A 25,379-nucleotide genomic window follows, 5' to 3' on the forward strand; every position below is an offset into this window, starting at 1 on the left:
TAGTATGCAGTTCCAGAGTAGTGTAGCTGCTGTGAAAGTACGGCCACTTGAACCACAATCCTAGCAGCAGTGTGGCGTAGAAAAAGTGAGTTGACTCATGGACTCATGGAGACTCTATGGACAGCCATCCTATACTATCTAAACGCCGTGTGAAGGTTTCAGTCTAGACAGTGCTCCCGTATTTCATATAAACACACAAGCTCCATCTCTTCATATTGTCTCACTGGGAACACGCTTCTGCTGGAATTGAGAGAGAAACCGCAGTCTTTTCACAGCTCAGGTACAGCTGAGAAACAAACAGCCTGTCTGCATTCATCTGCAGCCACGCTACACGAGCGATGCAGCAGTTCCTGTCAGGATCCTGGGAGACTGGTCATACCCGTTACTGCATCTTAAGGGATTTCCCCCGTCTTCTGAGTAAAGCCAGGCGGCTGTTGTGCTACACTCACAGAGATGAGGCAGAGGGAGAGAGGAGGTAGACCTTCAGGGTTTGCTGCTGCAGTTGGCTACAGGGTGATTAAAGGAAAATTCCCTAAGCCTCTTTGGAAGATCAGACACATAAGTTGAAAGAGTGTCCATGCTGTGGTGGATACGGCTGGGGTCCTTTCTGCAGGGTTAATGTCTGAATGGGGACACATGTGACGGAGAAAATGAGCAAACTTTTTCCAATAGAATGCATAAATGTTAACTTCTAAATTACTGCAGAGGATATGTACTGTTGTAAAGCAGGCCTATACTGGACATAATATGCACACATTCGCACACATGGGTGTACAGGAGTGCAGCTTCAGGCAGTGAAGCACTGGGATCTTGATGGCTAGTCTTTCATGTCCTACACATATGTAAAGTGAGAACCAGATTGGCTCATAATTGACTTGCACGTTGTCTACAGGGAAATGGACCTCCTAGCTAAGCAAAAAACACTTATATTAAAAGTCCTATATAAAGCACTCATGTAAGTCGCTCTGGATGAGAGCATCTGCCGAATGACATGTTCACTTCTGTTGAAGATGTGTCCCTTAACTCCAGCGCCACATGGTTTGAGCGTGTGAGCATCATGGTGATCCTGCTCAACTGTGTGACTCTAGGGATGTACCAGCCCTGTGAGAACATCGACTGCACCTCGGACCGCTGTAAGATATTGCAGGTCAGTATGATTTTTAATTTTTTTTTATACTGCATGAATACATTAAAATAATGCAGAGTTCTGCTGTTTCAGCCCCTGACACTCCAGCCATTAAATCAAACGCAGACACATGCACTCTCACGGCCAGAATCCAGAGTAAAGGAGACCAGTTTTTTTCTACAGGAGGGTTTACTACCCTGCGACACTTGGTACATAGTCCTGTGTTGGCTGCTGGTGTCACCATCACCTTTGAACTGGTGCAAGTGGTGTGGATTTGGATTATTGCTTACCAGACGGTATCAGCCATATCGGCTACATTATGAACATGATGGGATCTGAGATCCAGACTTCCAGTTCCCCTTGGTCTTATGCTGCGTTGCAGTTGTGGGTGCATGAGGGTGTGAAGGTCACGGTTCTACATGCACACAAACATCTGGCAGTAGCTTGGAACAGATTCAGGATTCTATTTTGTTCTGGGTGCTAAGCACAGCACGTGTCTTGCTAATTGCAAAAAAAAATTATTAAACATGCCAGGATCCGGTCTGGAAGGGGTTACTCCGGTGCTGCCAAGTTTTCTGATTGTTCTGTGTGTGATTGTATAAAGCTGACCTGTTTGTGTCTGTTTGCCGCTGGGTCGTTGTTTGGTGATGTTCCCCCCGTCCTGTGCTCCATGTAATAAATCCCCTGTCTCGTGACGCTGTGCGTATGTGTCCTCCTACCTCGCCATGACAGAACATTTAATCTTCTTGAATGTTGTGCACAAAATGACTTTTTGTCCTTGATGGCCAAAATTACGCTATATCAACTAAATAATTTTATATCCTTCATACAACACAAAATGGCGGGTGATGATGTCTTCCTCCTTTTGTGGACCAAATGTTTTTTCCTGTGGACTGAGGTCCCCTTGAGTAAGTTACTGTCCCCACACTCTGCTCCCTGGACCACCTTTCAGGTGATGGATTAAAAGCAGAGGATACATTTAAAATTTTGTTCTGTGCTGTGTATTGCAATGACAATCACTTCACTTCACTCATTTCATGCATGAACATGTCCAAAAATGCTCTAGTGTGTAGCTTGTTTGCATTAGCACTTTGCACAGTCAAAATGTTTATTGGACCGAAGACAAGATGTCATGGCTGCATGAAAATGAGAGGAGCTGATTTTTAATGATTCAATGCTTCTCTGGAACCTGGTGCTACATATAACATTTCAACAAAGGTGCATAGTCTGGCAGTGAGGGCCTGAATGCTTCGGTACCTTTTTCTGGATGTGAGGGGTGTGTAGAGTCCTTCAACATGCTGGTGGCTTTCCGGATGCAGCGTAAATGTCCGTTATGGAGGGAAGAGAGACTTCTGGTGATCTTCTCAGCTGTCCTCCTGAGGAGCTCCAGTGCTCAGTGTGGTGGTGCTGGAGATGCTGTTCCTGATCTGGACATAGTGGAGGTGTTCAGGCCCAGCAAGTTTAGCTTCCCTATCAGGTGCTGAGGAATGATGGTGTACAGTATGTTAATTTGGGAATGAGTGAGTTTGAGAGGGACTCCCTTCCAGAGGGAGAAAATTGTCCAATAGGTGCATGAGCAAGGTTGGTATTAAATATTCCAACATTTAATTCTATTTAATTCATGCGTGAATATGTCCAAAAATGCTCTAGTGTGTAGCTTGTTTGCATTAGCACTTTGAACAATCAAAATGTTTACTGGACCGAAGACAAGATGTCATGGCTGCATGTAGCTGCATGTGAATCAAACTGAGAGGAGCTGATTTTTAAAGTAACATTGCTGCCAAAAATGCCAGGTGACCTCTGGAACTCTCCCCTTGACAATGAGCTGGATCGGACACTGACCCTGCAGGCCAAGTTGTTGTCTAGGTGCCACATTTCAGCTTCTAATTTCGCAGACCTTATTTTGGCAGCTTATTTTTGGCTACCAGAATGGCTGACTGAGATTTTTTACTAACAAAAGAAAAATATCATTACATTTAAAGTCAGTGTAAACGATACGAGCCAGGCCAAAGAAATGTTTCATTGTTCATATTGGCTCAGTTTTGGACAAATCAAGGACAAATAACAAGGACAAAATGGACAAATTGTCCATCAGTACATTTTGTACAAGTTTCAAAGTGAAGTGATTGTCATTGTGAGACACTGCAGCACAGCACACGGTGACACAATGAAATGTGTCCTCTGCTTTAACAGTGGGCAGCCATGACAGATGCCCGGGGAGCAGTGTGTGGGGACGGTGATAACAGGGCCGCTTCCTTAACCGCTAGGCCACCTCTGCCCTGAGCAGCATCATTCCCAAAAAATACACGTATAAATATCTGCGTTATCTGTCATTTTTGGATTTGGCTCCAGCCCTTGCTGTGTGGTTTGTGGTAAATGAAAGTGAAACGGGATGAAACGTAGGAAAAAGAAGGTAATATAGGTGACACTAGTGTAAACATGGGCCCTCATCCCACTTATGAAAGGTAACCGGAAACAGGGGGTTTCTTAATCCTAACATTCATTTATAGTGCCAGGACCCTTTTTAAAGTGGCATACTGCCTCACTGCATCCCTCGCTCAGTTGTTCACACACACTCACACACACACAGACACACACACTCACACACCAGTCCCTGTGGTGGTGTTCTATTTACCTGGATCAGCCCAAAACAACTGTTACATTTCACGCTTTTCAGCTCACAAACAATCAACAAGTGTCCAGGCTGGCACGACCGTGTGGTGATGGCCGACCTTCGCAGATTCATGCGTGCTCTGCTGATTCGCTGAAATGCCGTCTGTTCTGAGCCTGGCTTACGGAGCTGCTGGAGACATCTCAACTGACAGTCTGAACTGAGCCGTGTGTCAGTCTGCAGACATTCAGACGTTCAGCATGTCCCGTCAACAGCAAAATACAAGCTAAAATGAGCTTCTGTCTAAGGCTTGTTTTGTTGAATCCTGTGCAGACCAGCAGTGATTATCACTGCATAACTCAGGATAAGATGTTTTTTAAACCACTTGATGATCCACTTAACCACATTGACTTTTAATTGAAACTTATTCTGTACTGTCCAGTATCTACAAACATGGACAGATCTTTTGTTGGACTATTTAATACCAATCTTGCTCATGCACCTATTGGACAGTTTTCTGGAATGGAGTCCCTCTCAAACTCACTCATTCCCAAGTTTTCGCCTTGTGTGCAGAAAGGGTCAAAGTGTCAGGGGTTTCAAAGGCTATTGACATACTGTACACCATCAATCCTCAGCACCTGATAGGGAAGCTAAACTTGCTGGGCCTGAACACATCCACTATGTCCTGATCAGGAACAGCATCTCCAGCACCACCACACTGAGCACTGGAGCTCCTCAGGACTGTGTCCTCAGTCCAATGCTGTTCACCCTGCTGAACCACGACAGTGAAGTAAAAATGGAGGGACCACTCTCGACTGAACAACCGAATCTTGTGTGAAGATTATCAAAAGGAGTTTGGTGTTCATCTAGAGGAGAACCTCTATTGGGCTTTCAACACCAGCTCAACAGCCAAGAAAGCCCAGCAGCATCTCTACTTCCTGCGGAGGCTAAGGAAAGCCCATCTCCCACCACCCATCCTCACCACTTTCTATAGGGGGACCATTGAGAGCATTCTGACCAGCTGCATCACTGTCTGGTTTGGGAACGGCACTGTTTCAGACCACAAGGCCCTACAGTGGATAGTGAGGACAGCTGAGAAGATCACCGTAGTCTCTCTTCCCTCCATAACGGACATTTACGCTTCATCCAGAAAACCATTAGCATTTTGAAGGACTCTACACACCCCTCACATGCACTCTTCACCCTCCTACCATCCAGAAAAAGTACCGAAGCATTCTCACTGCCAGACTGTGCAATAGCTTATAATGTGTAATATTATTGCACTGTTCCATTTTGCACAGCAAAGCTTGGCACCTTTGCTTACTTGGCACTCATTTCACTGTTTATTTTAGCGCTTTCTGTCTTCTTTGTTGTCTACATGTTTAGTTTGACTTCAATGTTGTACTGTGCATTTCCTGTGTATGTCCATAACTATGTTGTGAGAAACATTGCTTCGTTTCATTATGTACTGTCTAACCGGTATGTGGCTGAAATGACAATAAAGCTCACTTGACTTGACAACTGACTTGACTAAATAAGAAATAAATAGGGTGGTAGTAGCCTAGCGGGTAACACACTCGGGTATGAACCAGAAGACCCAGGTTCAAATCCCACTTACTAACATTGTGTCCCTGAGCAAGACACTTAACCTTGAGTGTCTTCAGGGGGGGACTGTCCCTGTAACTACTGATTGTAAGTCGCTCTGGATAAGGGTGTCTGATGAATGCTGTAAATGTAGATGTAAATAAATCTTGTTAACTGAGGTTGAGCTGGACATTTAGATTGTATAGTGTACTGGTTGGTTATTTGTCTATGTGTCATATTGTATTTTTTTCCATGTAGGTCTATTCAGCGTCTCAGTTGTTTAAAATGTTCTATAATTAAACTTAGTTGAGTTGCTGACATCTTTTTTTTCCTCTGTCTCTCTCAGGCTTTCGATGCCTTTATCTATATTTTCTTTGCATTGGAGATGGTGGTGAAGATGGTGGCTTTGGGGATCTTTGGCCGTCGCTGTTACCTTGGCGATACCTGGAACAGACTGGACTTTTTCATCGTCATGGCAGGGTAAGACCAACCTCCCGTCAGGACTTTGACTTTGTACTCCCGTCAGTACTTTGACCTCAGCCTGTGTCTTGTATGTCACCTGCTCTGTGCCTGTGACAGATGTGCCTTATTTATGTCTTTTTTCCGCATTTCTGCTCTTGTTCTTCAGCATTGATGGGGTGAAGGTTTCGGGTGGAGCAGTGGTGGTGTGTTTTATGAGTGTGACGTCTCTGTGGTGTGTTCTGGAACTGAACGCTGTACAATCTGATTGGTTCTGCTGGACAGTACATTGGAGGAGGGGAGATGATGAAACATTGTGTTGGGCATTGCTCCAGCATGATTCTTGGAGAAAGGACATCACAGTCAAGCTCCAAAGTGCTAAAAACCACTCAGAGAAAATCAATTAGTAGTCTGTAGTGTAGCGGCCCTTTTTTAGGGATCACTGGCGCTTTTCTTAGACTTGCATTTTATTGTTGGCTTAAAGGACGCATCTGTTTCCGCTAACACTGAATGTTTCTGACCAACGTTGGCCATATTAGCACTCAAACGTGCACTATTCCTGCTTTTGCTCAGTGGCACCTCAGTGGCACCTAACCGGCAACCTTCTGATTACGGGGCTGCTTCCTTAACCATTAGGCCACCACTGCCCCTGCACCACTGCAGTGGAATGGTTGTGACTGGGAGTGGGTGCTTTGATTGTGCTAATTCTCCATGCTTACATCTCCATGCTTACATGAATGTGATCTGCATGTTTAAACTGTTCTATTTCAACTCGGCCCAGACTTTCCCGACCTCTGGTCTCTGCAGGTAGACACTCACTGTGTGGCACTGTATAGTTTATATATATAGTTTTTGCTGAGCCTTTGGTTCATGTGAGAAGCATTCATTTTGTTGTGTGCATTTTTATGTGTCTCCTTGTGTCTTCTGAACATTCAAGGTTCAAAAGCCCACTCCTATACTGTAGGAACCTCATTAGCGATTAAAAGGATGGCGGTGAAAGGGAGGCTGGGTTAATAAACAGAGGCTGAGCAGGAGAAGCAGCGGGCCGGCAGGCAGCTAATTACTCCAGCAGACGCACCGCAGACTGATGGGCTGTGGATGCCACGTCTGCTCCCATCTCACTCTCATCTTCTCATCTGTTCTTCTGTTCATTCTCCTCGCCTGTCAGCTCCTCATGATCATGAGTGCTCATCTGCTAGTACCGATTGTAGAAGTTGGACTCAGCCCTTGTTGACTGAGTGATGCTTGTAGGCTAAGCAGTCTTTGTGTATTTGTGCAGGTATGCATGTGTATTTCATATACAGAATTGTGCAAAAGTTTCAGGCAGCAGTGAAAGTAATTAGTCTTCCCAAACTAATTTAATCTTTCTAAAAGTACCTTTGTAAAATACAGAAACGATAATTATGTAAAAGTGAAAATGGCAAGAATTTACTGTGTCTTGGAGTGAGTTCACATGGTGTGAGAGTGCGTGTATTCCCCATTTGTGTGAGCGTTTCCTTTCCCCGTTCCGGACTCCTTTTTCCCAAGAAGATACCTATATTTTGTTTGTCCTGCATTACAATAAACCCTCACAGCTCCCTGGGAACCTTTCATGGCTTCCCCCTGCTTACTATGGGTTATGGGTTAAATGCACATATTGTTGTGTGTCACTGTGTGCTGTGCTATGCAATGACACAAACAATCACAGTTCATTTGCTGTTAGTGACAAGTAATTTATAAAGAAATTATGAGGACCTACAATGACAGATAATGAGGCACAGTGGAATACTGAATTAATGTCAGTCAAAAAAACAGTAATGCTAAATAATGCCAATCTGAGCTTTCAATTTTCAATGAAAAGCTATTATATTTTTCTTGTTCTAAGATGTTATATAGTAGTTATTGCAAGTATGGATATTGAACAAAGCTTATAAAGTAAAGGAGTGTGAGTTGCTTGAGGTCATGTACAGGAGAAGTGTGTGTGGACACATTGATGGCCACGCGATTTGTGCATTGTGATGTGATTGTGTCATGAGTGCTCCCACCGCATCTGACATTTAAATGGGCTGCCTGACATTTCTCCAGACTCGCCACGGCAGACGGAACAAGGCGTTTTCGGGTGAGAGACCCTGGGCGGCTAGTGTGCTGCATGCTGAATGTTTAAAAGAGATTGAAAATGCCCCTCTGATGTTTCAAGGCTAAACCAAGAGCTTCGGAGACAGCCGAACGTAGTTCTAATGTCGTTCTCTCTTGTATTAGTCCGAGCTGTTCCCAATCAGCTGCAGCGGCATTTCTGTGGTTATTAGTATGTACTATCTTCGTGATATGGAGGTCTGAGTCACTCGACTGCAGCAGCATCACCTCAGGACCCTCCCGCCATGTTCTTGTGTACCCCCGTCCCCAGTTGTCATTTTACATCTATGCTAATCACCGGTCCTGCTTCTGTACTGAATTAGTCAACAAACAATTGTCCTGAGCATTCACACTGTCATTATTGCGCTTAACGCATTAGTACGAAAACGTGTGGTGAGGGAAATAACGAAAATGCAAATGGAGCTGATCTGAGCTGACAGTCAGGGGGCAGTAATGGCGGGAGAGGGTGACAGAATGAGGGGAGAGAGATGCAGTGAGGGATTGAAGATGAGTGTGAGACAGATGTGGGTAATGATGAAGGTGAAGAGGAAAAGGCCGTCCTGTCTCTGCAGTCTCTTAAATATGCACAAGGGGGCGGAGCACTGACCCGCACACAGTTGGATCAAACAGAGCGTCGCAGCCAGGCTCTCTCTGGTACCTGTTACATAAGAAGGAGTGCGCGCGCACACACACACACTTTGAAGGATTCTTCTAACGAACAATACACATTTTTGAAAGCTGTGTTATGTATGCATGAAGTCTATTCATCCAGCAAGGGTCTGGGAAAGATCCAGGCCTGAGTATAAAGATCTTGGTAAACTCAGTCAGTCACTGGAAATGGTGTGTGTGTGTGTGTGTGTGTGTGTGTGTGAGAGAGAGAGTGAGTGAGTGAATGAAATGACAGTGCTATCACTCAGACAGCATTTGACATGATAGGACTGTCAGACGCATGCCTCCTCCGGCTTCCTGCTCTGACTGCCCGTCCTCTGGATGCTCTCCTGTCGATGTGATTCTCCGCTAACAGAAACAGTTTAGCCAGAGAAGGAGATCCTGATGGTGTACGCAGTCGGACTGGCAAAGTGATACGAACTGCCTTATAAAGGTTGCGGGTGGATTATTAAGATCTTCAGGTGCGCCACTCATCCAGAGGAATGGGCAGGCATGCCAAGCTCCACCCACAGAGACAAACATACACACGAATGAACAACGGAATCCTAACGTTGACCCGAACTAACAACAAAGTTCTCTGCTAAGCTGATTCAAATCCAGTATTCCCCTCAGTCTCAGAACATCCTGAGCCACTAAGGTGCTACTGAGGTCCCCTTGAGCAAGGATCTGTCCCCAATCATTCCACTTATTAACAGAAAAGCTGGTTTGTTGACACACCGACATAAGAAGTTGAAAGTCGTGGTTTTCTTTTCCAAACTCCATGAGGAAAGGAGGTCATACATCTTACCAAAAACCTAAAAAAAAACCTGCCTCATGCAGATATGGACCGGCAGGGGGATTCTTATTCACTGTGGTGACGATGTGGTAATGCCGGGTAAACACAGTTTCCTCCGTCTGCCACGGGGCCCTGGCCAGCGTGGATTATTTCGTCCCCAGTGCACCAACTAAATGACTAAATGAAAGGAAACAACAAGCAGAGACGCTACTGTAACATCTTTCAGTCTTTTGCGGGTTGGTCTCCTGGGGTGAAAGGGGGTGAACCGGAAGTGTTCAGGCGTCATGTCTGTTTTGGATATTTTGTGATGTTTCAGTTCTCTCTGTGTGAACTTCATCGGTTTTCTTTCCATCTGTCCAACACGCCCTGCTTGCTTGTGAAGACATTTCTGCAATTGTCCTTTATCAGCCAGGGCAGGTAGGACACAATCGCTCGAAAAAAAAAACAAGGATTTAATAAGGAACTTGGCGGGAAACCAGAACCGGGTGACAGAGATAATTCATGCACGCAGACTAGAAACAAGCAACGTTTCTAACGTAATACGGGTGACAGCAATCGAGGAGATTAGACGCGGGACACCAGGGAAACCTGGCCCGGAGTGGACATCCTTCCCAGTTCTGCTTAGCCAAACGGTACAGATACTGTTCTCCCTCCTTAGTGTCCAGCCTGTCATACAACTGAGCTTTAGCCTTCACCACCTTCCTCCTCACCTGACGGATCATCTCCTTGTACTCCATCTCGCTGACTATCACACTCCTTCTTCGCCAACCTCTTCCTCTGGATACTTTCCTTGTCCGTTATCTTATTTCCTTTTTCCTATGTCCAGACGTCACACCAAGAACCATATTATCTGTCTTCCTCGCCACTTCTCACCCAGGGAAGCTCTCCCTGAACTCCACCTTACCTTCACCGTCCTCCTCCTCTTGACTCATTCTTCAAACCACCATCCTGTGCTGTCTGAATATTCTCTCCCACTCCCTTACTGTCTCATGTCTCCATCAAACTGACCCTCCTGCCCTGGTTAAAACAACCTGTGTGCAAGTTCCTACACTCTTATATGTCACCCTGTGTCTCTCCCTTTTCTTAAAAAATGTTCTCCACAGCCCTTTCCGTCCTTTTCACAACCTGCATTCCTCTCTTTTTGCCCTGTACCACAAGTCTTCTAATCTTAACTTTATCTGTTTTATCTCTCTATTCTGCACTCTTTCTTACCCAACTCACACCGAACATACGTGGCATTTGCACTAATAACATTCATCATCATCACTTTAATTTGCAACTTTCAGCTCATTAATCTTTTGTCCTCTTAACTTCCCCTTCCTTCAGGATATATCAACCTTTCTTCTCTCCATCAGAGGTGGACAGCGGACCCGTTATCGGTTCGAATACCAAATGGACAAGATGCCACTTAGCAAAGCCCCGTCCCCACACTCTGCTCCCCGGGCGCCTGTCATGGCTGCCCACTGCTCACCAAGAGTGAGGGTTAAAAGCAGAGGACACATTTCTTTGTGTCACCATGTGCTGTGCTGCTCTGTTTCACAATGACAATCACTTCACATATCAGCAGCTCCCTCCCTTTACTAGTCAAACGTCCCGACCCTTGCACTTTCATAATTCGTCCAGCAGTCGTTTAATGTCCACTAGCATCCTGTCAGTGGCAGTCGTTGTTTATCTGGATATCGACCCATCCATTATGGAAAATTGGCTGGTTGCCCGCATAATGGATATAGCAAAAGATTTAATTGAAGGTCTCAAGAGCGTGACTGGCCGGTTTGTCTAGTATTCGAGCTCTGTATAGAAATTCCAGCTCTGAGGAACTGCTGTTCCAGTCCATTGAAGCTTTTAGAAGCGTCCCACCCACCGTATTATCACTCCTGCTGGGGAGAAGCACAGCGATGACTAACATTGAAGGAAACCGGTTCTGTGCCACAGGGCCTTGTCTTCTGTGCTCACCCCTTTCTAGCATTTAGCCCTGGTGTAGATGTAGGGCAAAGTGGAGCCTTTGGTGGATGTGACCCAAAGTGTGGCTCAGAAGATCCATAAATGAGCTGAGGGATTAAGAGCTTAGCCCGTGTGATGAGATCATCTTTCTCATCCTCTGGATCAGATGGCTGCTGCTGTCCTTCTCAAAAAACACCTCTTTTCATCTGCTGCTTTCTGTGTAACACACAATCCGACACACAGGGACTTCATTCACAGCTGAAAACCAAAGCAGCCTGAAGGAATTTGCTCTGGACTAGGCTTGTGAGACTTGTGTGTGGCTTTAGCTGAACAATGGGGGCTGTGGCTGTGTGTTGACTGTGCACTCGACAAGTCTAATCAGTAAACGCTAAATGAGAACGAATGCCCTGGCCTGGCTGGAACAAAGGGAGCCAATCATGAAAGGCCACCAGAGGGGAATAACACAAAGAAGCCAAATACCAGGCCAGAGGGATGCAAACAAATAAGGACAAGCTTAGTTTGTGCAGTTTCACCTGGACAGTTTCCATTTATCACAGAAGTGATTTTCATCACGGACATTATGCTGTGCAATGAATAATCAAGAGCCACAGTGTGTCGTCTGAAACAGAGGATGACAACTGCATCCATAGATACACAAGCACAGTGGGTATCAATGAGTCGCAATACTGATATTTCTAATTCGATAACGATACTAAGGATGGTACTTGATACTCTATACTATTTCTGGGGAGAAAAAACAAACTCAGGAACATTTGTTTTAATTTATAAAATATACTTTTAAAATAGAACACCTTATATACTGTATATAAGAAAACAACAAGCATATACATCAAATGCATAAATAAATACATTAAAAATTGATAACAAATAAATAAATACATGAATAAATAAAAAAACTATAAATGAATTTTAATGTTTTAGAGTCAAAGCAATGTTTGTTGAAAACAGTTATAGTCTGCCGGCGATTTCCATAAACCTTCAGATGCAAAACTAAAATTTAGGTATCAATGCTAATCGATAATAAAAATCTATACCAAAATTAATTACTGATTAATATCAGGGAATCGATTGTTTACAACATGTCATAAAAAGGGAGCAGAGCAGAATGAGAGAACAAATGTGGCGATAAATCATAAACCCAATTGGGGCAGTGGTGGCCTAGTAATAAATAGGCTGCTGGTTTGAATCCCGATCTGCACCGTCCCCACACTCTGCTCCCCGGGCAGCTGTCATGGCTGCCCACTGCACACCAAGGGTGATGGTTAAAAGCAGAGGACGCATTTCCTTGTGTCACCGTGTGCTGTGCTGCAGTGTTTCACATTGACAATCACATCACTTCACTGCTTCATGGCTGCCCACTGCTCACCAAGGGTGATGGTTAAAAGCAGAGGAGACATTTTGTTGTGTCACCATGTGCTGTGCTGCACTGGTTCACATTGACAATCACTTCACTTTCAGTTGGCATTCAGTGAAAATTGGTGGGTGAGTTTTCTCTTTTTAATATTCGAGCGGCTGACAGCTGACGCTGTAACACCACCGGTGTTGATGCTCATTTAATAAGGTGAGGAGACAAGGAAGACAGAGTCAGACAAGGCGAGAGGACTGGGATTGAGAAAAGGATAATTCCCATGTTGAGTCGAAGTGGTTAGGGAGCTGCGTGTCGTTTCAGCGTTGAGCTTCAATGACTGAGCACCGAATACCGTGTTGGCGCTGGTTATCAGCTGTGAGAATCACCCAGATTCTATCAGCTGTGAGAATCACCCAGTTCCGCATTCGCAGCTGCCACGTGACTGGAGTCACGTGACACAACATGAGTTGCAAATGACTTCTTATTGTAGTTTGCCCTCAACGAATGGAGAATGTTTTCAGAAAAAGATTTGTGTGGTCCACAGTGGCGGGATTTATATAGTCTGGTAATGTGGGGATCATAATCTCTCTGGTATCAGTACAAATTCAGCTCCCAGAGATGAAGCCAGTCCCTTCCCAAGCTCCATAACAGAAAGAAATATTAAAGTGGTATGTTGTCTAGTTGTGTTAAAAAATGCATGCCATAATGCAACAAACTAGGAGAGTCCAAGTAAAGTGAATGGCGTGAAGTGGCCAAATGGTCTTGTTCCTGTTACGGCCATAGCAGCTATGGTGTGTGCATTATCATCCATCTCAGATTTGCAATATCAAGTGAGTGAAAGAGTTATGAAGGTTATGCATAAATTCTTCATGTGAGTGTCAAAGGCTAGATCTCAAACTTTGTGTACTTTTTAAACTCTTGAGATCAGAGAGAGCTCTTCTTACAGCTTTGGGGCTGACTTTCATTATTTTAGTTCTCAGCACATTTTTGAGGCCTGGTGTACAAATTCTCCCACTCAATTCAATGGACGTGTTGTCCTTTGTAGTTCTACCACCTTACTGTACCCCAATTAGTTCATGCACGCATGCCTATTTTGCTGCTCATCTACACACATACAGTAATTCGTCTGATTCACATTGTTCTTCTTTTCAGGATGGTAGAATACTCCCTGGATCTCCAGAACATCAACCTCTCCGCCATCAGAACAGTGCGTGTCCTGAGACCACTGAAAGCCATCAACAGGGTCCCCAGTGAGTTCCTGCCTCTCGCACTGTCTAATTCACACTCCTGTGCTGCAGCCTGTATATCACCGTACCTGCTCCGCACTGTCAACTGCAGGCCATGTTCTTTAGAAACTAGATGTGAAACACCACCATTTGAATTATCCCTAATCTAAAAGGATAGATTGTACTCCCTCTGAATGAACCTACTCATATCATTAAAATCAATTAATAGAATAGATGTATGTGTGTGAGGTCATGTAGCAAGTAGTAGCTGCACCATGATTGGACACAGGTCCTCATGTACATCTGATCAGTCATTAAATGCCACATCCTGGTTGATTGCTAGGACCTCGATTGTATCTCAGACAGGTGTGTGTCTCTGTGTAATAAGAACGTCCCGTATATTATCTCATATTTGACTTATATTCCAGGTTGTCTAATTTTCTGCCCAATACAATAAGTTATTTGATATTAGTGGAAGATATTCACATCTTCACATGAACAATAAACAAACAAACAAACAAATAAGTAAATAAATAAAGGGATGAGTGCTTTTCATTCAACTCTGCATGATTTTGAGCATGGTTTTCTATGCATATATTCTATCCTTTAATTAAAAAAAAGTCTAGTCCTTGCTTAACATGCAAAACCTCACTTACTCTCATTGTGTCCCTGAGCAAGTTTTCAGGGGGGCTTTCCCTGTAACTACTGATTGCAAGTTGCTTGGGATAAGGAAGTCTTATAAATGCCGTAAATGTAAATATAAATGCTTGGTTTGTTACTAGACTAGAGAATAGTGAATTTCCATTCCACAGGATTCACTTTAATTTTGTTAAAGTTATAGCTGTCCCCATTCCATTGAACACATTCCTGCAAAAACAGCAAAAATCCTTGACATTCTAATCAAAATTCTTACATGATCATGGTTTTGCATAACGCACAAAGAGCAACCTACATTTAAAATAGCTGTGCAGGTTTTAGAACACAGATCTGTGGGAAGACAGATACAATAAAATGTAAGGCACCTCTTAATATCCACTAATGTGGATATCCCCATTTGAAATGGTCTCTGGAGTCAGTGCGAACATTGCGTGGCGACCATTTCTTGCTTGCTTTGGTGTGCTATTAAATTATTAATTACCAGTTGATTTGTCTGTTCTAAGAGTTAAGCTCTGATCAGAACAGCCAGCCCCAATTACCATTATACTCTCGTTACATTTTCACGCCACCATAATTACGTTATAAACCAGAGGATTACGTTTACGCCTGACCACGTGTCTAACATTCCGCTTCACCTCAGCAGCAGGGCTGCGTAATTACCTTTGAGATTTATAGACATGTTTTACATGGAACAGGAACAATGTCACCCTCCCGCTCCCAGGACGTTCTCCCTACTTTAGCCAGTTACATAGACATGCACTGGTATTTTACTACAGTGGATCGGGGACGTTAAGTAGGGTGAAGAAGAGGACACCAAGGGACAATCAGTGAGGGCAGGCTGAGAGCGTGCGAGTGGAAGTGAACAGGCGTGTAGGATAGAAACTGGCTCATGCGAGGTGCCCGCGACGTAACCAGCGTTTTTTCACAATTTCCAGGTCTCCAAAAAAAAGGACATGACTGAGAAACAAAGAGGATGTATGCTAAATGGCTGTTTTTTCTTACTAGGAAACAGCTTTGCACAGCGCCGTGCATTAGCTGTGCCCAGCAAGCGGGTGACAGGGCACTCGTCCAGCACAGAACTCGTCTGAGGCGAGGTGCAGGTGGTTTCACGAATTAGCGGGGATTTAAAAGTCATTAATTCACTCACAGCCGTAACAGAGCTGAGATTAATCCACGTTGTAATTAGGTGGGAAAACAGTTTTCCTCGAGTGTCAGAAGTAATCCACGTCCCTCTGTCTTAAATTCAGTCCCTTCTTATCAGTGTTAAGGTGCACATTACCAACAGCACAGCAAACACTAACAACCACACACACACAAGTGTACTCTCATTAGGAAGATTTTGTAAATGTTTAATGCAAATGCACAGATAAAGAAACACTTAATGCAATATAGTGCGTATTCAGCAAAAATGGTGCTTGCGAATGTGCCTACACTTATTAGGAAATGTGTTTGTGAAGTCGCATGCATTTGCATGAAATATTTACACGCTCCAGAACAAGCAGTGCAGTGCAGTAGTGCCGACTCTGAGGAGTTGAAGGGCTGAGCGGACGGGCTGGAGGGGTTTCAGCGAAACCACTGCACTATGAGGAGAGTAGCCAGACAACAGAGAGGACTAAGCGCGGATTTATGAATCTGTCACTCATGATGCCCTCCGAACTGTTCGCACGCCCGTCTTCTTCACCTCGTTCGAGTGAGCTGGCAGCCAGTGTAATGAATCGCTTCGGATTCCTAAATTCCTAAATGCACCAATTACAGCAGAAGCGGCTTCGCACAGCTCAACACGGGCGACAGAAACAGAGCGGGCGTATTACTGCGCTCATTATCACACAGGACCAAAGCAATATCAGTTCATGTGCGCTGAAGAGATTTACGAAGAAAATTAAAAACAAACCCTATTATGGTATGAATCAAATAATTTGTGTTTGCAGTGCAGACACAGTGCAGACGCAGTGTTGGGCAAGTTACTTCAAAGCTGTATTGTGTTATTCATTCAGTAATCAGTAATTTGTTACATTACAATATTTTGTATTTAAAATGTAAGGCATTACACTACTATTGCATTATTCCCTCCAAAATAACTGGAAATATGGATTTCAAAATCTGAATGTAGCTCATGGCATTCAATTAGCTCATTACACAGCCAGTGGAAGGTGATGTGGTACCTGACTGAGCTAGGGTCATGGTTCAATCCAGTAGAATAGCCACAGTGATGGCTCGTAGTGCAATACTAGGAACAATCATCGCAAAAACAGACAAAAGGTAAAAATCTGGCAAATTTGATAGAAATACTGTAACTTTCATATTGACATTAATCCAATTGTATTGTATTGTAATGTCTAAAGATATGTCAGGATACAAAATTTGCATTTCTTTATTGTTTTCCAGTTTACAGAATTAAGCTTCATAAAATAATTAAGATTAGCCCTAAGAGATATGACTCCATAATTTCAGAAATGTACCAAAACTGAACATATTATGGCTAATCATAGCCTACAATAAAACTGCCCTGAGAAAAAAAACACAGCTAGACTATAACTATTAGCTTTAAGAAGCTACCCAGTCACATTTCAAAAAACAAAATTAGAAATAACAAAATCAAAGTGCTTTTAAGTTCTTAGGCCTATTGGCCCTCGAAGGAAATACAGCTCAAGTCTGACTTCCGACCAGAAAAGAAAACTAGATGTAAACAGATGGTCACTACCAAATATACAAACAGAGACAGCACACGGTCAAACAAGGCACAATATTTCTTAAGAAACTGGTATTCCCTGTCACTCATACATGTAATCTGAAACTGTGTGCAGAGATTATTAACCCTTTAATAGGTGGAGGGTTACGCATGAATGCATGACGTTCTGAATGAGTATTGTTTGGGTGGTAGTAGCCTAGTGGGTAAAACACTCGCCTATGAACCAGAAGACCCAGGTTCAAATCCCACTTACCACCATTGTGTCCCTGAGCAAGACACTTAACCTTAAGTTGCTCCAGGGAGACTGTCCCTGTAAATACTGACTGTAAGTCGCTCTGGATAAGGGCGTCTGGTAAATGCTGTAAATGTAAATGTAAATGTAAATGTACACAGCCTCATTCTTCACTTTGTGTGTGTGTGTATATGTCAGGTATGAGGATTCTGGTAAACCTGCTCCTGGACACACTGCCCATGCTGGGCAATGTTCTCCTACTCTGCTTCTTCGTCTTCTTCATCTTCGGCATAATCGGTGTGCAGCTGTGGGCCGGTCTGCTCCGCAACCGCTGCTACCCGGAAGAGAACTTCACACTGTAAGCTCCTCTTTACTTATTCATTCATGAGACCGTAGAGTCTGTGCACGTCGATATACGTCTGCATACGTCTCTATCCACAAAGGAGCAGCACTGCCCACCAGCCCTCTGCTGAGAAGCGTCTGTGTGTGTGTGTTCACCTCTCTCTATCTCAGTAAACCTGCTCCTTTAAATGCTAATATTGTTATTTCCAGGTCGATGGTGGCCTTAATTAAAATCCTCACATGCATGTCTATATTCATGAGCAAGGGCCTGTCTGGGGCTACCGTGCCAATGTTGCCCCCCCTGCTGCCCAAGGTGGCACGTGATTGAATATGAACGTGCATTAAAAACGTGTGCAGGTGTGTGTCTCCACACACTGTAGGAACCCGCCGTATTGATGTAATGAGAGTGTGTATTAGTCCTCTCCTTCTGTCCGTGATTTACCTTTCGACCTCCATATTTCATCTCGACCTATTAATTCCCCTGCTCACTCTACCTCCTCATTTCCATTTACTCTCTCAGTCGAGGTGGACTCTAGAGTACAGCCCTTCGTCTGCCCTGCATTTCTGTTATGTGTCTCGGCCAAGTGGCATTTCCCTCTTCAGAAGAAATGTGTGTGTGTTCTACCCTGGCAGGGTTACAAACATCATTCACGCTCCGCTTCTCCTCACTTTATCTCCTCTCTGACTGTCAGAAACAATCTCTCTTTATTCTCTCCTCTGTCAGGTTGCACCTTCTTGTGTATGTGTGTCCGTGCTCTTCACGCTTAATATTGTGCACTTCGAATGTGGTTTTAAAATGGAATGAAAGCTGTTTATTCTGCTTGAAACATTTCCTTGTGTGTATTTATTTAGTTTAAAAAGGTATATGAGACATATATATATGAAACGTCAGTATCACTACGAGTGTGTGTGTGTGTCACGTTCAGAGAACATATTTTAACCTGGTGGACAATGAAGGCAGGGGTGACTACTGTCCAACCTGCGTCATGGACGATCCTGAAGTTCACGCCACCCTGGCTGGGCTCGCACCTCGTGTTGTGGTGGACAAACAGTCATCACGAAAGATCCTGAAAGCTGTTCTGTTTCCTGAACTGTTCTGCTCAGAACTGAGATGTTCTCTTTTTGCTTTTTGTTTTAATAAATCCGTCCCCCGTCGTGACACTGCATCTGGTTCTCGGTTCTGCAGGTTCAGCATTTTTCACAATCACAATTAAAATGGCAGAATATTAACGTACATTTTATATGGAGACACGAGGCTGCTGAGGTGCTGGAGTACCACGTGATGTGTGGTTCACTGTGTAGGAGCTAGCAAAGAGCAAAGCGGCTGAAAACAGAGCTGAGGAGGGCAGCAATAGTCATGTTTTATATTTCATTCATCTGTTTAGTATCTCTGGTGTTTTTGGGTTTAGTCTTGCAAAATCTGAAAAAAAATGTGATAAAAAAATCTAATACTTCGATATGGGAAAGTATATCATGATAAAACTTTTGCCAGATTGGGTGTACCATTTGGCTGTCAGAACTGGAACCATCACAAGTGGACATGAGAACCAGACTCCATCATCTGTTTGTACAGTGTTGTGCATGGTTGTGTTGTGTTTTTACGAGCTGTTGATGAGTTTGGGGTTTCTGTTTAAAAGATTAAATGATTGAAATGGTGGATTGAGACGTATCAATGACACCACAGCACCGGGTATGGTTGAGGGGGCTTGCCGATAGCGATGTTGGGACCCTCAGGGGTGTGCGTAGTGAGGAGTGAAGTTGCACTGGAGTGGAAAAGTGGCCTAGGGTCTCATGTGCGGGATTTGATTAAACATTCGCTCCTCCATGGCAGGTAATAAGCTCTGTGTGTTATGGAGATGTGGGGTTGGTGAAGTGATAGTACTCTCTCTCTCTCTCTCTCTCTCTCTCTGTATACTACAGTTGTCTGTGTGCCCATTTAACTGCTGTTGAAGATTCAGTGCTCACTGAAATATGGTCTCCACAGTGCACAGTGCGCCCTTCCCAAAATGCAACTCTGCATTGTGGCTACATCACAATGACTGTGATTGGTCCTTTGCGTTTTAGAGTGTAGCTTAACAGCCTGAATATTTCTGGAATTAGAGTACATTGACTGAGGACCCAGTGTTATACTCGAAATTGAATGAAACCATTTCCATTGCCCTATTCTAGCAAGACAGGGGCAATTTGTCATCTTGTTTCCTTATACAGCATCAACACATGCCTTGATGTGGTTTTGTTACACACCATAGCCTTGAACCTGAGTTCCAGCCCTCCTGCTGTAACCTCTGTAGAGAAGATGAGAGGCAAGAGAACGGGTCCCTGAACTTAACTCCTTATTTACAGTATCTGAATGAAGAACCCAGGGAAGGGGCGGTGAGGGAACCCATTCAACTTCTCTGCTTCGCATATCAGAAAGTGCTTTTACTGTCACTTTGTTGATGCTCAAATAGATACTGCGAAGGGAACTTGGTAACTTGGTTAATGAAAAGAATCTTTTATTAATCTTTCATATTTAGACTGTGTCTGTGTTTATTGTGACTGTGAGTGAGTAGGGTGTGTTTGCGTGTTGATGTCTGCTAGTGAACATTTCTGTCATACAAATAAAATCTCTATCTTTTCCTCTCTTCCTTCTCTCCATCTTTCTGTCGCGTCTTCATTTACTTGCACACACAACACAATCCTACCTCTGGTTTACAATGAACACTCACACACAGCTCCTCGGGGATCACCCTCCCCGCTCCCTACTACCAGCCGGAGGAGGATGATGAGCGGCCCTTCATCTGCTCACTGGTGCAGGACAACGGTATCATGTCTTGCCGAGACGTGCCAGCGCGCAGAGAGGGGGGGCGCGAGTGCTGCCTGGATAAGGAGGATGTTCTTCATCGACAGTCCCTGGGCCTCAGCCCCGAGCCACTGGTCAACGGCAGCGCCAGCGGTATCGGACTCTGCGTCAACTGGAACCAGTACTACACCCACTGCCGCACTGGGCACACCAACCCACACAAGGGGGCCATCAACTTCGACAACATTGGCTACGCCTGGATTGTCATCTTCCAGGTAAAAGGGACAATGTGTGTGCGTTTGGCCATGGAAGAAGGAGAGGGTATTGTGTGTAAGGCACATCTGCTGGGATCAGCTGGCTTACAATCAGTAGTTACAGGGACAGTCCTCCCCCGGAGACACTCAGGGTTAAGTGTCTTGCTCAGGGAAATGATGGTAGTAAGTGGGGTTTGAACCTGGGTCTTCTGGTTCATAGGCGAGTGTGTTACCCACTAGGCTTCTTTTTTCAATTAAGGCGCTGGGCCTGTCACAATACTGAATTTTTTAACTCGATACCGATTCTAAGGATGGTATTCGCTACTACATTTGATACTCGAAAATTGTTGTAGTCCGCTGGAGATTTACGTGAATCGGCAGATGCAAAACTGGAACTTAAGTATCGATAACAGTGCTAGTTTATATTGAAATTGATAAGAATTTTTTAGTATCGATTAGAATCTGAGAATTGTCATCAGATGACAATGGGCACAATTTTTTTTTTTGTTAGTTAATTTTTTTTTTATATGATAGATGTAATGACTGATGTCAATTCCACAGGTCATCACTCTGGAAGGATGGGTGGAGATCATGTACTACGTCATGGATGCTCACTCTTTTTACAACTTCATCTATTTCATCTTCCTCATAATTGTAAGTAAAGATTCTCTGCATTAATTTTTGTGTTTGTACGGCAGGTAGAAATCAAAGAATTTCCGCATTATTGTTTTCGTTAATGTTTTACTAAAAGATGTAGAATATTCTGACATTTGCGGTTATGTGACCAATGACCTTGCGGACTGACCTCATGGCAACATAGGAACTTTCGGTTGTTGGGGTGAACCGCTGAAGGGGTGAGAACCCCTTGGGGCGCTTTCACACCTACTGGCTTTAGTCTGTTTGAATCGAACTCAAGTTTGATTCCCCCCTTAGTTGAGGTTCCTTTGGTCTGGTGTGAACACAGTAATCACACTCGGGCAAGACAACCACACCAAGGCCCACAAAAGAGGTGGTTTCCATCCCAATCAAAGAGTGAAAATGGGACCAAATGCCACAAATCACATGCTTTTAGAACAGAGAATTATTAGTAAATTTTATGAGTATGTACACTCAATATCGTGTAAAATGAATCTCGGACAAACCTGGAGTCGTGAGGAGGTGCAGTGATAAAATGGTGACTAAACGCACACACACCTATCCACAACACACCAGGACGGCAACATTTATACACTATTTAACAAATAATAACAACAGCCAACATGCATCAATGAGCTTCCATCGTGAAAATGTCCTCAACACGAGCTACTTCCCGTATTTACTTATGTTGTTCCTGCAGCAGCTCATCTGATCAATAAGCAGAAAGAAGAAATGTTACAAACTCATGACTGATTCGGACCAAAGCAAATGTACCTAGGTGTGAAAACGCCCGTATACATCTGGTTCCAATGTTCCATCTCTGCTGACCAATCACAGCCAAGCTGCCCGCGGGCGTTCTGCTCTGCTGCTACTTTGACTCTGGTGCTCTCTTTTGTGTATCGTATTGACATGATAATGGAATTAGTGTGGTTGATATTTCCTGGATAGCAGATTTAAGTCCTAAGAGACCCATAAAAATCTATTCCACAATGAAAACCTCACGGTTGAGGATCAATACCTGGATGCCATATAACAATTTCACCCACTCTGCTGCGAGGCAAATACAACCAACACGCCCTGAACACGGAAGCTCGCTGAACGAGGAGAGGAATGGCGGGGGGAATGATGGATGGATGAGTTTGGATATAACGGGAAATTGGGGTATAGGTGTTTGGTCAGGGTGTCAGTGAGTAATGGCCGGCCGGTCACTGCCACACTGCAAGCCCCCTGCAGGCAGCATTAGTATTTAATTATAGTCCAGGGCACTGGTAGACACCTGCGGCTACTGCAGCGGGACCCGTCACTGCCCTGCCAAAGCAACAAACACGCTGCCACTTTCACGCACGTCGCACCACCACCTCCCAGCATGCTTCTCCAGGTGCTCCACACACTGCGAGAACGCCAAAGCACTGATGAATGGCGCTCGTTTGATCTTTCACGTGATTTGGAAGATCCTTCTTCTTCTCCCTATTGGCTCTGAAAATGTATCAGATGATTTGGAATTGGAAATGTGCATTGTGGATTCCAGATGAACAGAGTGGGTGTAGTCTTCATACCCTGTCACTTTGGATGAGTTGCAGCCCCAGCATCTCAGTCTGTTGCTGATCGCGCCCGTCTGATGCTGCTATGCTGCTGCTGGTAAATGAGTACCAACACCACACTCTGACTGGCATGTGGGTGCAATAAAGCCACAGCTATGAACTGCTAATTGCGAGGGTGCATGGAGTTTAGCCAAAATTGAACAAAAGGAGTTACGCACCAGGTGCCTGGAGGTGTTATGGCTCTGGTCAGAATTGACAGACAGGCTGCGCTGTGGAACACAGCGGGACCTATGGCTGTCTGTGAACACGAACAAAGGCACAGCAGAGCCGAACATGACGGTACTGGCAGACAGATCATGTGATCTGCTACATATTTAAGAGTCCCAGTTCTCCAGATTGGCTGATATGTCGACTCTGCAGGCTGTCATGTCCATCATCAAGAAGTCACCATTAAATTCATGAAATGTATTAATGTATTATAAATGTATTATATTTAGTTAAATACATGTCATAAAAGGTTTCACTTCTTTTGTGTTTTAAATTAAATTATATGATGTTTACACAAATGCACAAATTACATTAGAAACTATATTTAACATAAAACAAAATCAAGATTTATGCTACAGACAGACAGACAGATAGATAGATTGAAATAATTCCATTAAAGTCCATTAGACTTTCTTCATCCTTTGTCATAATTATACACATTTTATGTACCTCAGCTGTAAAGGGGCTTAAATATTTTAAAATATATTTAAATAAATTAAATACTAAAATAAAAAAATCCTCAGAAAATAAGGTTTTGCCCATATTCTCAAAAACGAATTAATTCTGTTTTGTGATTCAAAAGGCCTGTAACCAGCATTTACATGCATTTACCTTCAAGTTACCCTATGTGATTTTTTCACTGCTTATCTGAATTATGTCTTTTTGGTGCAAATGTCTAGTTCTGCCTAATGAATATACATTTGTAATTTTATGCAAGTTTGATGCATTCCCTTTGTGTTTCTCTTGTTTCTCACTCCATCACTTTAATTTAGCATAAATGATATATATTATCCTGTAGCAGCTGTGGTTTATTTTGCCCGTTGGAACACTGACCTCACAGGAGCTCACATTTATAATGACTGTGTTGCTGGGAGCAGAACATGAAGTTCTTATCTTTTCCTGTAGTGTTTTTACGAACTATCTGAGGACGATTGCCCCTCAGGGTTGTACATTCAGAGCTCTCATGCAGCTTCACCACTTCTGAACGGGCCACTTGCAGACATGCAGAACAGAACCATCTGTGCAGAATAGACTGAAAATAAACATTTTCGGCTATCTATGAAGCCTTTGGAGAAATCTATGGAGACTATTGTGTAGAATGTAAAACTGGAAAAACTGTTCACTGCTTTGAAGAGCCTCAAATACTAAACATTTTGTTTTGCTTAAACGATTTTTATTTTTTTCATCGTTTTGTTCGTCAAAGTAGAAATCATGACAAAAATACTTCAGCATATGGTGACATAACAAAATGTGTGCTCTGCTTTTAACCATCACCCTTGGTGAGCAGTGGGCAGCCATGACAGGCGCCCGGGGAGCAGTGTGTGGGGACGGTGCTTTGCTCAGTGGCACCTGAGTGGCGGATCAGGATTCGAACCGGAAACCCTCTAATTACGGGGCCGCTTCCTTAACCGCTAGGCCACCACTGCCCCGCCAACATACTCATTCACTGACCAAGGGTGGGGTGCCAGGCCACTGCAGGGTGCACACACCATTCACTCACACAATCACTCCTATGGCCAATTTAGAGTCACCCATCCACCTAGTGAGCATTTGGGGCAGCGAGAGAACACCAGAGGAAACTCGCACCCAGACGGGGAGAGCATGCTCCACACACCCAAAGCCAGAACCCGGAGTCAAACTCCTTGAAGGTGTGAGGCCCCAACGCTGATTCTAGTTTAAGAACACGTGCTCTCATTGCAGGGAACCATTGAACATGAATTTGTGAATCCATTTTTTTTTCTCCTGTGTACCGGTTGCCTCCGTAATGGGTGAATAAACGATCGTCCCCGGACGGAAGCATGCTGCATCAACCCTCACTCAAAAGCTCAGAGCTGCTGTGCAGATCTGGAGCCCCGTGGCACTGTGGAGAACGCCGCCTCAGATGTGCTTTGGCAGCTCAGTGCAGGCATCAAATCCCTACATAATGAGCTCTGTTTGGGCTTCTGGCTGCCTGCACTGCTGTGGTGTGTGTGTGTGTGTGTGTGTGTGTGTTAGAGCTTCAGTGTTTAGTCTGTTCCTCTCCTCAGCACTTTCTTTTTAAAATGTACTCCCTTTGCTGCCCTGTAGCCAGGCAACAGTGGCGGGTAGCGAGCGAATGGTGGGTACG

General features: G+C 44.1%; 1 protein-coding gene across 2 annotated transcripts in view; it reads left to right on the forward strand.

Moving 5' to 3' along the window:
* The window catches only part of cacna1ia (calcium voltage-gated channel subunit alpha1 Ia), a 112,433-nt gene that overhangs the window by 49,977 nt on the left and 37,077 nt on the right, over nt 1-25,379 (forward strand). For both annotated transcript variants that reach the window (XM_028987686.1, XM_028987687.1), the window contains 6 exons: nt 1,036-1,147; nt 5,668-5,801; nt 13,799-13,896; nt 17,649-17,808; nt 20,507-20,849; nt 21,390-21,482. In XM_028987686.1, the coding sequence (XP_028843519.1) occupies nt 1,036-1,147; nt 5,668-5,801; nt 13,799-13,896; nt 17,649-17,808; nt 20,507-20,849; nt 21,390-21,482 (940 nt within the window). The remainder of the gene's footprint in view (nt 1-1,035; nt 1,148-5,667; nt 5,802-13,798; nt 13,897-17,648; nt 17,809-20,506; nt 20,850-21,389; nt 21,483-25,379) is intronic.

Source organism: Denticeps clupeoides, chromosome 7 (assembly GCF_900700375.1).
Source record: "Denticeps clupeoides chromosome 7, fDenClu1.1, whole genome shotgun sequence".
NCBI classification, from domain to species: Eukaryota; Metazoa; Chordata; class Actinopteri; order Clupeiformes; family Denticipitidae; genus Denticeps; species Denticeps clupeoides.